Below are 12,197 nucleotides of genomic sequence, written 5' to 3' on the forward strand. Positions count from 1 at the left end.
CGGTTCGGTCCCATCCCAGGTGCGAAGGCTGTCCTCGTGGCAGACCGCCCAGGTAAAGTCATGTCATTCTCCACTCTCTCTGCCTGATTTCCTACTCTATCTACTGGCCTATGTAAAATTAAGAGAAATTCAAAAATAAAAATCTAGTTTGTCATCTGCTAAGCAATAGTTAGAACACCAGAAACATTTTTAATTGTTTTTGTGCCAACACGATGCCGCTTCTTTTCAACTCTTTGTCAGACAAAAACGAAAAACAGAAGTTTTAAAATGTTGACTTATATTTATATTTTATTTATAATATGTTAATGTTATTTTCACACAGACAAAACTGACAGCGTCTACAACATGTTCAACATGCTGAGCCTCTGTGTCACAGCCCTGTGTGATGTCAGAGTAATGTGATGATACAGTGAGGGGAATATGAGCCATTCTTAAATATTCTACTTACATATATCTCTGAAAACAAACTGCCTGACTCAGAGTGTGCAGCTGACCTCTGACCTCTTGTAATGTCCCCAGAGGGTTGAAAAGTCAGTGTGGTCCCCCTGCCCGACTGTGGTACAATAATGCACCATCCAAATTTAACAGACAAAGGGCGTTTGGTATGAAAACCGTTTGTCTTATCTCTCATGGAGGATGACAATCCGGATGCTGCAGATCACAGTAAGTGACATCATATGTTGGTCAGTAAAAGTCCTGGTCGTAGTCTGTGGCGTCCATCAGCTGCTGCATTTCTGACACGCTGTTGGCCAGGTAGGATGACAGCTCCTCTGACAGATACAGAGAAAGACAAAGGAAATGTATTTAACAAAGAAAGTGACAGCATTTATTTTTTCGGTGAAGTTTTCCACAACAAAAAGTTTAGGATCACGAGATCCTGGATCCTGAGGAGGAGGATCACGACAACTACAAACAGACTTGATAATGCTCGTTTTTTTCCCTTTCGGATTTCTTGGAAAATGTGGGTAACAATAAATGTAAGTAATGAGCACTTTAGTAATGTTAAGGTTGTATCTTTGTGAATGATATGTTTGCTTTATTATTCCACAATGTGAAATACTTGTATGTCGGAAGTCCCAGAGCATCATAAAGCCATGAAAGTTTAAGTGAGAGAATCAATGTTCATCTTATTTTCGTTCATTTCAAGTATAAAGTCCATAGGATAGCTATTGTTAAAACTTTAATCACTGTTAAATCAGACAGAGAACCTTTATGTTCAGTCATTGTTCTCCATAATCGTCTTCACGTAAGCATTTAGTCAATAAAAATCCCTGGACAGTAAGGAAGACATCTTCAGTCAAGTTCTTACTGGACACCCTGCAGCGGGCCAGTTTCCTTGCAAACCAGGGTCTAGTACATTTTAACTAAATGTATAAACGGTGGTACTGTAATTGGTTTAGTCTCACTTGCTCCCAGGATTCCCAGCACGGCAGAAGCAGACACAGACCCCAGGTTGTTACGAGCAATACAGCGATAGGTTCCGGAGTCCTCTGGCCCCGCCTCTTCAATTTGCAGCCAACTGGAGAGCTCGAATTTCAGAGGACCGCCTCGAGACTGAGAGGACAGTGAAAGGAAGTCAATTAGACATCTGTGAGCTGTGGGAGGGTCTGTCAGTGGGTTTTGAAACTTGCTGCACCTGGACGGAGATGTGGGGGTCGTCTCCAGGCAGGACCACGTCCTGGCCCTCCTTTCTCCACTCCACCAGAGCCATTGGGAACGCAAAAACTTCACAGAGGAAGACCAAACTGCTGCCCGTCCCATTCACCTGACTGTGAGGGGGGACTTTAATGACTGGAACTAAAGGATAAAGACAAATAGACATAAAGTCAGCCTGTTATTTCATGGACACTTTGTGGGTACAGATGCTCGACACAGATTATCTTTAAATGTGATGGATTACAGAACAAGTCTTAAACCTTATGAATGTCCCACAGACTCATGGAGGCCATCCTGATAATATCAATCATCTTTGATATTAAAATCTGGATGGTTACATCATTATTTTCAGTTTAGAACAGCCAATGAGTGATAGGAAGAGACAAGAAGCCCGACAGCTGACTGTGTTTTTTAGCAACAGTAATTATTCTAGCTCTGAGTCTAACATTAGCTTGAAAGCTCCTGACAGAATAATAACTGGTACAAAGCTCTTTTTAGTCACCACATGTGAGTTTCTTTTTTATCACCAGGAGAATTTTGAGAAACCTGCCTCAGAGTGTTAGAAGTCTCACTGTTCTCAGTTTATTTCTCCACTGAATGTGAGGAATTTGCTGAGAAGAAGATTTTTTTCAGTGTGTGTGTGTGTGTGTGTGTGTGTGTGTGTGTGTGTGTGTGTGTGTGTGAAGTTCTCTCAATAATAAGTGAAATAAACTTTGAGGATAAAATCCTTGTGACGTAGTTTAATATTTGGAAAGAAAATGCCTCAAAGTTGAAAGCAATCAAAATTTTCTGCAGAGTTTGGGGCATTTTTGTCACTTAGAATTATTTATGCACCAGCCCTCTCAAATAACAGAGATCTCATGCAGGTTGTTACTGTGAGAGAAAACCATGAATTATGTGAATATATGATATTACTTGTTAAGTAAATATAGACAGTCAGCTGTAATCTAATCTGATTATAACCCTAGCTAGAGGCCACTCTGTAACACAGAAGATTTCTGTATGACATTAAGGATTATATCAAGGTGCAAGGAAAAGGGAAAACATTGACTTTCCCAGTGTTTTAATTCAAATAGTTTTTCTTTTTCCAATAGTACCCACTGCAGCCCAGTTTAAAAAAAAACACTTTTTTTGAGGACTAAATAGTATTTGTATATGAGCAGAGGCAGTTTTTTGGACAGCTAAATACTTGAGGTAACTGTGATGAAGAAGAGACTACACAAATCTAGCTCCAAATGCGCAAAATGTCAGCGCCTGCAGGTTGTTGGTTGGTTGGTTGTTGGAGGAGGAGGCAGGGATGCGGCATCCATCTTTATATACAGTCAACGGTGTAGACAAACACACAGTAGACAAATTGTAGGAAAATGTTCAAGTTACTTGGCAGCAGCCCAGTCAAGTTTCAAAACCACTTCTGTTGGGTCTGTTGTTTTTAAAGTATGCTCACTATTATAAACAAACGGAAAGCGTTGGATGCTGGAAGCTCGACCTTTAGGTGATCAGTTTGGATGTTTGTTTGATCCAGTGCAGTACATAGCCAAGTTTTAAGTGCAACACTTTTTAGTTATTTAATTATTTTGGTTCTGCCTAACATTCTGTCGCTGTTAAAGTAAATCAATCAGGACTTTTTCTGTATAGAGTTGAAAACCATGATTTTTATTTTTTATATTTTCTGCGCATAAATATACATAAAGCAACAGTTTGGGTACTGTCTTACTCATTTGTGGTTTATTTGGGCTCTAAGACCTTGCATTAATATGCTTAGTACTCAAATTCTTTGTATGACTCTCTTGTTGTTGAATAACTGACCTTCTTGTTACAACACATTACAGTACATATCTTCGTATCTACAGTATTTTTTTTTGATAAACAAAAACCTTTGAGAAAGTGTGTGAGCCTATCTTCTTCTTCAACTTTAAAAACTGACACAACTGAGTGGCAACGTCTTCTTAGCTTAATTCTTTAAGGACTGAAAGAGTATGTCCAATAGACTAAAATGCATGGAAGGCCAACAGAAGCCTGTTGTAACACAGCAGTTTATTTTCAGAAAAGTTCCACCTCTGAAAAGGCAAACAGCTAAACATAGTTAAGGATTTTGGGGTAGCACATGGGTGATTTGAATTGAGGCCCTGGTCCCCCCCTGGCCACCCCCTAAAACTGTCCCTGGACTGTGCAGATGTAGAAGGTGGAGGTCAGAGAGGGTTTACTGTTAAACACTCAGCAGCTTTGAGGGGGAGAAGAAGGAGGTTAACAGTGTTTGCGTGTTTCTTCTCAGACACTGGCTGTTTGTTAGAACAGAGCACAGAGACGGGTGGAGTCGTCAGTCTGAACACGGGGTCTCAGTCTGACCTGATCACCTCCATCAGGTCTATAAACCTCCTGAGGATCAGATTTCATTTCTTAGCTGGAGTCAAACTTCTCAGTGTTTATCTAATAATGACCACAACTAATCCTGGGTCAGGCACTGCTTTGTTACCTGACTCCACCCGACACTGTATTTACTGCAAGCTCTCGAGTCTCCCTCTCACCTGAAATTGAGAGTGCAGCTGCAGTAAAGCACTGATGGAAAAAGCTTTCACAGCATCTGTTGTTGAAAAAGTAGTAATAGCCCAATGTTAAAATAGTATTCAGTATTGTCAACAGAATTCAACTGAAGTATAAGAAATCAATGTATGATGGTTAAGTGAAGCTATAACTGTTGGTTTTTGTCTAGATTATAGTTTTTTCTTGCATTTTCCTGCCGTAGATATTAAATGTTGAGCTAATTTTAACAAATGAGGACTCGAAAAACATATGATGATAAATAGAATATGATTTTATAGTTTCTGTTTTAAGCTTAGAAAAAAATATATTCAGCTTTGTAACATTTTATTTTATATCTAAATTTGGGTTAAATGGTTCTTCAGCTACAGGAAAATCCATGGCCTTCTTACTGTGTCTTTTGGGGCTTGATGTAGGCTATGTATATAATTAGTCATCCATAATGTGTTCACATTTGTTTCAATATTGTTACCACTGGAACTTCCAGTTGGTTCATTTTCATGCAAAAAATAAAAGTGAAACATGTGTTACTTGGATTTCACAGATAATGAAACATAGGTAGAATATTGCCTTATGCCATTTTACTTTCCGACACAAGCTCATCTGAAGGAAAAGGGAGCTCAGACAGCAAAGGGACGAGCAGTAAAAGTGAGAAAAGAGGCATTTCCTTGGCAGCAGCAGAGAATGTGAATGTTTGTCACAGCTGGAGGGAAAACCAGCGGAGAAACACATGAGGCTGGTTCTTCACTGTAAATCTGCCATCTGTCTTTTGTTTCCTCAAACAAAGAAAAAAATGCATCGCATTCTCCCAGGTTCTAAAGTGTCAGAAACCCAAAGACCCAGTTAAAGTATAGAAAACAAAGTGCATGATTTAAAAAGCTAACTTTCTATACTTTAGCTAATCTAATATCAACATTGTTCAAAATATGGTAATTACAAACCTTATACTAGTCTTGAAGGTTTTTTTGAAACTGCACATCAGTATTTGGAATTCATTATGTCTAAACTCCTCACAATTACAATTCTTCTCAAATTGTGCTTTTATTCTGAAATCTGACTTGTCTTTTATTCTGTCATTGCCTAATACTCCTTTAAAATCTTTTTTGGTAAATGGACTTGAGCTTGTATAGCCCTTTTCTAGTCTTCTGACTACTGAAAGCGCTTTTACACTGCAGGTCACACCTACACATTCACACACTGATGACAAAGGCTGCTATGTACAGTGACCATCAGAAGTAACTAATCACATTCATACAGATTCATACAGATTCATACAGATTCATACAGATTCATACACTGCAGACGACGCAGTGGGAGCAATTCAGGGTTAAGTGTCTTGCTCATGGACAAATTGGACATGTTGCTGCAGGAGCTGGGGATCGAAGCACTGACCTTCTGGTTGAGAGAAGACGACTCTACCAACTGAGCCGCAGCCGCCCCAATATCGTCAAATACTTTGTGAGCTTTCAATTTGATGAAAGGTGTAAATATATCATCTTAATTATATTCATCAAAACATTTTTTGTATAATTATGATGCCATCTAACAAAAAAATGTCTAACTCTTAAGGAATTTCTTACTGTAATCTTCATATATGAGCCAATCAACAGAAAATTGAAAGCACTTTTAATGGTTAACTTGATCAGAAACTTTTGCCCCAAAGGACATTGCAGCAAAGCTGCAAGGTCAAATGATTCCCTGGAGTAATTCCAAAATAGTTTTATCCGTTCGTCATTTAGACCCAGAAAAAGTAAAGATGTGGCTTTTGGTTTGGCCATAATAGGTAATCCAGAACACACATTAGATAAAAATGAATACAGACACACTAGTAGTAGATATGGAGAACTGGTATTTTATAGGCCTACAGGCAGGGGCATGTCCAGAGGGGCGGCCAGGGGTGGCATTCCCCCCCCTTGAAATCTGATTGGCCCCCTGCAGGTGCCACACCAAAATCCAAATCAATGATTTGCCTTATCAGAGGTGGGACTTAAGTTGTAATCAACTATTCTGGTTGTTCTTTACGGCTGCTGATAGATTTCTTTAAAAAAAATATTTTGTTGTTGTTAGTAGTTTCAATAATACTTTACTTTGCTCTTTCCATAAAAACTCCAAAGCAAATACACTGTACCAGTAGACACTTTCTAACTTTCAATCGACTTACTTGCAAATAAATGTAATTTTGAAAGTAAGACAAGAGTTTGCATGCAATTTTCTAAGTTCTTTTGAATTTGCTCATATATCTTAGTTTTTGAGTCCCCAAAGAGTCAAGCTAAGATTTATATATTGCCAAATTGTATTACCTACAAGTAAAGCAAAGTAAATAAATAAATATCATTAGTGGGGATACAAAGGGTAAAAAAATGTTGAATTAATTTGGATGTGTGCCCACAAACTCCACCCCACCCCTGCATAAGTCAGTCCTCCAGGGGTGCTACCCCAGTCCAAATAGTCTGGACACGCCCCCTGCCTACAGGTATATGTGATTGGTCAGTAGCAAAAGTATTAAGCTTATGGAAAAGCAGTGCTTCTGGTATTTACTTTATCAGTCCCTCTTGTAAAATAAAGAGCTTTCTATAAGAGCCCGTTTATGAAAAAAAAGCAAAGTAGTTACGTAATGAAAGACAGCTTCTTTTTTTTCTATGCTGGAGTCTAATGAAAATATTGTTAAATTGCAACTAAGATTTCCTGTACACTTAAGAAGCATGCTCCTCTTTTCAAATCATTCTATGAACATTAAAGTGATTGCTTTGAATTACTCTCCTACATGATGGCTACCTTACAACCCCAGCATCTGCAGTATGCTTGCAGAAAATGGAAACAAGCTAATAGACCAAGTCTGCAATAATCTACATCTTAAGCCTATCGGTATAGGTTATAAGCAGTATCGGTATTGATACCGGTATTGATAAAATCCTAACAATACCCATCCCTAGATGGGCACGAAATATGTCTCAGGTGATAGGAGCTTCATCTTAACTACAAACAAAATTGGCTCCAATTTCAGACCCACACAGCGAGGCAGATTAAAATACAGCCCAAATAATGAGAAATGTCAAGCTTATGTGAAATAGCCTATCATACCAAACTGACAGGCGGACGAACACTTTGGACAGATAGGCCTGAGCAAACGGACAGACAAACAGAGATACAGGGCTGGGTACCTATACCACCAGGTCTCATACCGGTTTTGCAGGGCCCCTTTCCTCTGGTCTTGAGTCCTGGTTTGGAGAAAGCGGCCTCTCTGAACTGACACATGTTCATGTATGAGACTCCATCAGTGCCACACACCGCATCCTGCTCTTCACACACACAAACCTCCTCTTCATCATCTCCCTCTCGTCCTCCTGCAGGCCGCGGGTCCGCCTGGCAGCGCAGCCCGGTCCCGCACAGTCCGTAAAAGACGCTGCGGTCTCCCGGGTCGCAGGCTTGGCCCTCCAGGTTTCCGCACTCCCTACAACAGCCGCAGGAGTCCAGCACCAGTCCAGCCCGGCAGCCCCGGGTTTCCGGGCAAAGTTCTGGCTCACACGGCCCGCAGGCCTCCGCTCCTTCTGTCATGCTCCGAGCACCTCCACCTCCAAGCTCCTCATCCAACCGGTCGTAGTCCAGCAGAGGATCGGTCAGGAGGAACTGGGCGGGTGGCTCGGTTCTGACGTCGGCAAGCTGGCTGGGGAGAGCCCGGCTTGTTTGGAAGTTAAGAAAGAGACTCAGGGCAATAAGTCCTCTCATTCCCGGCATGTTAACCCCGTCTTTGGGTCCCCTTTAGACCCGAGAACATTCACCGGGACCGGACGGGTAATGCCGGGTCAGTCCGGTTCTCTCAGTTCATAAACAACCCAGAACTAATAAACGTTAAAATTGAGTCATTTCCGACTTAAAACGCCCGAGAAACAAGAAGACGAAGAAAATAAATAAACAAAACTTCCAGACTACAACATTTGGCAAAAAAAAACGAAACAAAAACTAAAACGAAACCAGGTTTTTACTCTTCAGTAAGTAGACTACAGTCTGAACTGAGACCGTCTGAGGTTTAAACAGCTGAGCTGCTCGCGCTGCTTCGCAGTCAGGCAGGCACGAGTCCCGAAAGTCAAGGGTGTCACAATAAAACATCCAACGTCCTGTCAAACCCTTCAAAATACAAACATGAAAAACTTTTAAAAGAGGTAAAAAAAGAGAGAAATGTGACCAAATCAGTTTTAGCCATTTTACCTGCTCTCCCATAGCCTATTAAAAATGACGCAAGACAGTTGATGCTTTGAATTAAACCAGATTTTGATTCTGGGCAATTTATTATCTGTAACACTTTCCTGTTTGGACAATTATCAGGGGATAATCAGTATAAAACAGGAGACAAAATCCACAGTGTTAAGAGAGAGCATTCAGAGATACTCTAAGAACAACAATTTAAAATACATTTTACATTCAGGCAATACCAAAAACAAACTCCAAACCATAACAGGACCATAGTTCAAGCATTCAATCCCCAGCAGAGAAATAAAGATGCAAAGGAGTTTTTTAACATCATATTCTTACATACATAACATAGCCTACATAAAGATCAGTGGATTTTCTGTCACTTCACAAAGGTTCTCTTTGTGACCTGTGACCAGTGATCGATGATCCTTCTAATAAAAATGTGGGATTTATTTAAATTCATTTAGACATTTAAAAAAAGTAATCATTTACTTTCAAAAGTAATCGCCTGACAGACATTAGCCTAATATGTAAGTAAGCAAGACTTATCTCAGAATCTGTAAGATCAAGAACTAAAAAAGAATATAAAAAATAAAATTGAAATATAGGTTATAAATATTTGTCATTTATTTTGAAGGCAAAGCGTTCATATTTCCGGTCTTGCTCTGTCTTATCTGACACAGTTTTTAGGATCTCACGGTAGCTCCCAGCTGTTGGTTAGATGTGCTGTGCGGCTCATGCTCCCTTCCCCCGCAAGACCTGACAGCTGTTATCCCCATCACTAGATAGGGAGACGGGTTTTAATGCATGGAAAGGTTCCCAGGGTTCTCCAGGAGGTTTTGGGCCACTTTTCAGGAAGTATACAGAACAAGTGTAGATGTCCATAAGGGAGTTTCAAGGATCTGTGAAGCTCATAATGTATAATTGTCCAAAGAGACTTTAAAGTTTTCAGGAATATTCTTTAGGGTTGTTGACTAATCCTGTCTATGGGACAGTAAAACAGCTTCACGTTGGTTTCTTGAGGACTAGATGTTTAGGGATGCTTCATTATCTTCTGAATATTTCAAAAGATGTTAACTTATAGGTGTTTGATTGTGCTTGAAAGAGCTATTGATCTTTTTAAGGAAACAATGAGATGCCTTAGGATTCCTCCCAAAGGAAGATGTCCAAGACGACCTATAAGAATCAGTAAGATGTTGCAGTTGGTATTCAAGAAGCATTCTTGATTGCTCCAATGATGTTGTCCATATAAGTGAGAAAGAGTTTCTTGGGACGTGTTACACTCGAAATGTATTTATTTCTATAAGACTCTCATGTTTGACCTTGCTCATGTCTTGCAAAGGTTCCAGGTATCATTATGGAATTTTCTCAGGGTCTGTATCATTTCAGGGGGTTCGATGGTTCTTGACATGAGCTTGTTAACTCCTTATGAAGTTTGGATGTTCTTGAAATTGTAGACTATCATTTGACTCTAAGTTTATCAGGGTTCAAGGATTCTGCAAGTATTTTGGATTAGAATAAATAATTCCAGTTTCTCTTGGCTACTTTTGCCTCTAAAATGGATCTTCAAGAGTTTGAATGAAGATGACATTATAGGCCTACCAGACTTCCTAAAAGCGTTCCAAGTTAGAAGCTTTTCCTGGAGGAACTCTGGGCTCTAATTCTTAAAGGTTCACTGTGTATTTCAATTGGTAAAGTTATTGACAGAAATTAGGCTAATTATAACATTTGATCATGTTTATTTAGATTTTAATCCATAGAGTCTTCTAGTTACATTTCTACATTAACCCAGAATTGGCAAACCAACACACTAGCTTTGTAGGGTCATTAGTGCTTTAAGCAAGTTTGATGCAGGTGTAGTTGTGCAAACTTTCTGTTCAGAAGACATTTAAAAGATGACTCATGGACACCATTAAAAAGAAGTTCAAAACTAGTTCAGAAGTCTTGTAATGGAATCAAGCATCTGGTATTTATTGCAAATAAAATTATTTAAAAAGTAAACATATAAAACAAATAAACACAAGAGTAGCCAGATTCGATTTCACAACAGCTGCATTCAAGTTCACTCATCTGTTTAAGTTTATTACTGATTCTCCTTTCCGTCTTCCAGTCAGGTGTCAAAGAATACGACAGCATCCAGGGTTCCTTCTGCTTTCATGATCAGAGCTGCACAGATTAAGATAGGTAGGCCTATTTGTATTGCACATTTCATAAATAACATCATTGTGTCAAACAAACCAGCATAAAAAAAAAAAAATGAATGCAGCAACATGTCTGAAATTAAAAAAACACATGTCGGGTCTGTAAAATGACCATACCCTTATCTACTCAGGACTTCATTAGAAACACACAGGTACAAACACACAAGTACAAACACACAAGTACAAACACACAAGTACAAACACACAAGTACAAACACACAAGCCCACAGACGTACACTAACTGCCATGGGTACAATATATGTAGATGTAAAAGGACTTTAATGGCTTCTAAGATAACTTAAACAATATTCAAAAAGTTCTTTATGGGTATCCTCGGTCCCTGTAATGCCTTCCTAACCGCACTCGTGAGCTCCTGCTGTTCTCTCTTGGAAACCCCTTTCTAGGGCCTCTGCTGTTATGCCATCATAACCCCCTATGTTTTAGGTTTGTAAACTAAGTTTCAGTTGGTAGTATTTAAAACGTAAACAGAACAAATATTTAGCTCCCGGTCTTCATAAACCCTGAAAATTTGACTTCAGCATTTTCTCCCCAGACTTTGTGTTTTGAATACTCACTGATTTAAGTTTGTTTTTCTATGAGGCTTTGTCACTTTTATAGCGTCAGTATACTTCAAAGTAAAGGACTGAAAATAACCCAGCAGGGGCAGAGTGACAGTCATCGGTTGGACAGAAATAGAGCTGTAATGGAGGGTCTGTGGCTGCTGATGTTATACTTCAGTCTGCTCGCTGCGTTATTTAACGCGCAGCACTGTACTTTACCCTCAGGGATGTAACAAAATGCCTGCTGTCAGAGACACAGTCGGCACACACAGACAAACTTTAACACGGTTATTAGTGAGGTGTTTTCTGTAAATTGTGCTCTAAACAAGTCAAAACTGGCTTCCTTGGTATTTACCTGTATACGTTAACAGCAGCTCTGGGTCTACACATTTATTATAGCCTGAGGATAACCATAGACATGTACTTAACCTTAGCTGCACTGTGCTTCAAAATATACATGTGCTATCTGTAGTGAGTTGATTGTTTACATGGGAGGTTATGCTTAGTGATTATGCTGAACTGAGTCTGTATAAAAAAGTACAAGTTATTAACAATCATGCTTGAGTTTATAATAAGACCCTTCTCATCTCACATGTGCTTATTATTATTATTATTATTATTATTATTATTATTAATAATATTAATAGTAATAATAATTATAATTTAAACAGTGAAAACATAGCCACATACCTACTGTATGTTTTTTAAAATGAGCCTACCAGTGTTTTTTTTTTGTCGTAGCAAATTAATTTTCTGTCAGTTGTTTCCTAAACTTCTCAGGAAAGAAACATGATTTATAAAACTTGGAGAAATGAATACACATTTATTCAGCATTTACTCGATAGGTTCAACTTGATTGTGGTTTATTCCAAAGAGTAAAACGAGAGCATGTATAAAACAATGTCACAACACAATTCACAATTCATCCAATATGAACAGCAGCATTTCCTGCAGTAAATGAATTCCACTTTGTTTAAAGGCAGCATGACTTACTCTAGTAGCTTGTAGAATATTCTTCTTTGTATTTTATTACAAAATCCAGAATCAGAGT

General features: G+C 39.0%; 1 protein-coding gene across 1 annotated transcript; it reads right to left on the minus strand.

Moving 5' to 3' along the window:
* Positions 1 to 270: 270 nt before the first annotated feature.
* LOC109995901 (kazal-type serine protease inhibitor domain-containing protein 1-like) lies at positions 271 to 8,235 on the minus strand. Its single transcript, XM_020649789.3, has 4 exons — positions 7,377 to 8,235; positions 1,637 to 1,797; positions 1,407 to 1,554; positions 271 to 770 (listed from the first exon to the last, which is right to left on the minus strand). Exons 1-4 carry the CDS (start codon positions 7,927 to 7,929, stop codon positions 685 to 687), a joined length of 948 nt encoding a protein of 315 aa, XP_020505445.2. The 5' UTR covers positions 7,930 to 8,235; the 3' UTR covers positions 271 to 684.
* Between the last annotated feature and the right edge of the window lie 3,962 nt (positions 8,236 to 12,197).

This window comes from Labrus bergylta, chromosome 2, assembly GCF_963930695.1.
Source record: "Labrus bergylta chromosome 2, fLabBer1.1, whole genome shotgun sequence".
Taxonomy (NCBI): Eukaryota; Metazoa; Chordata; class Actinopteri; order Labriformes; family Labridae; genus Labrus; species Labrus bergylta.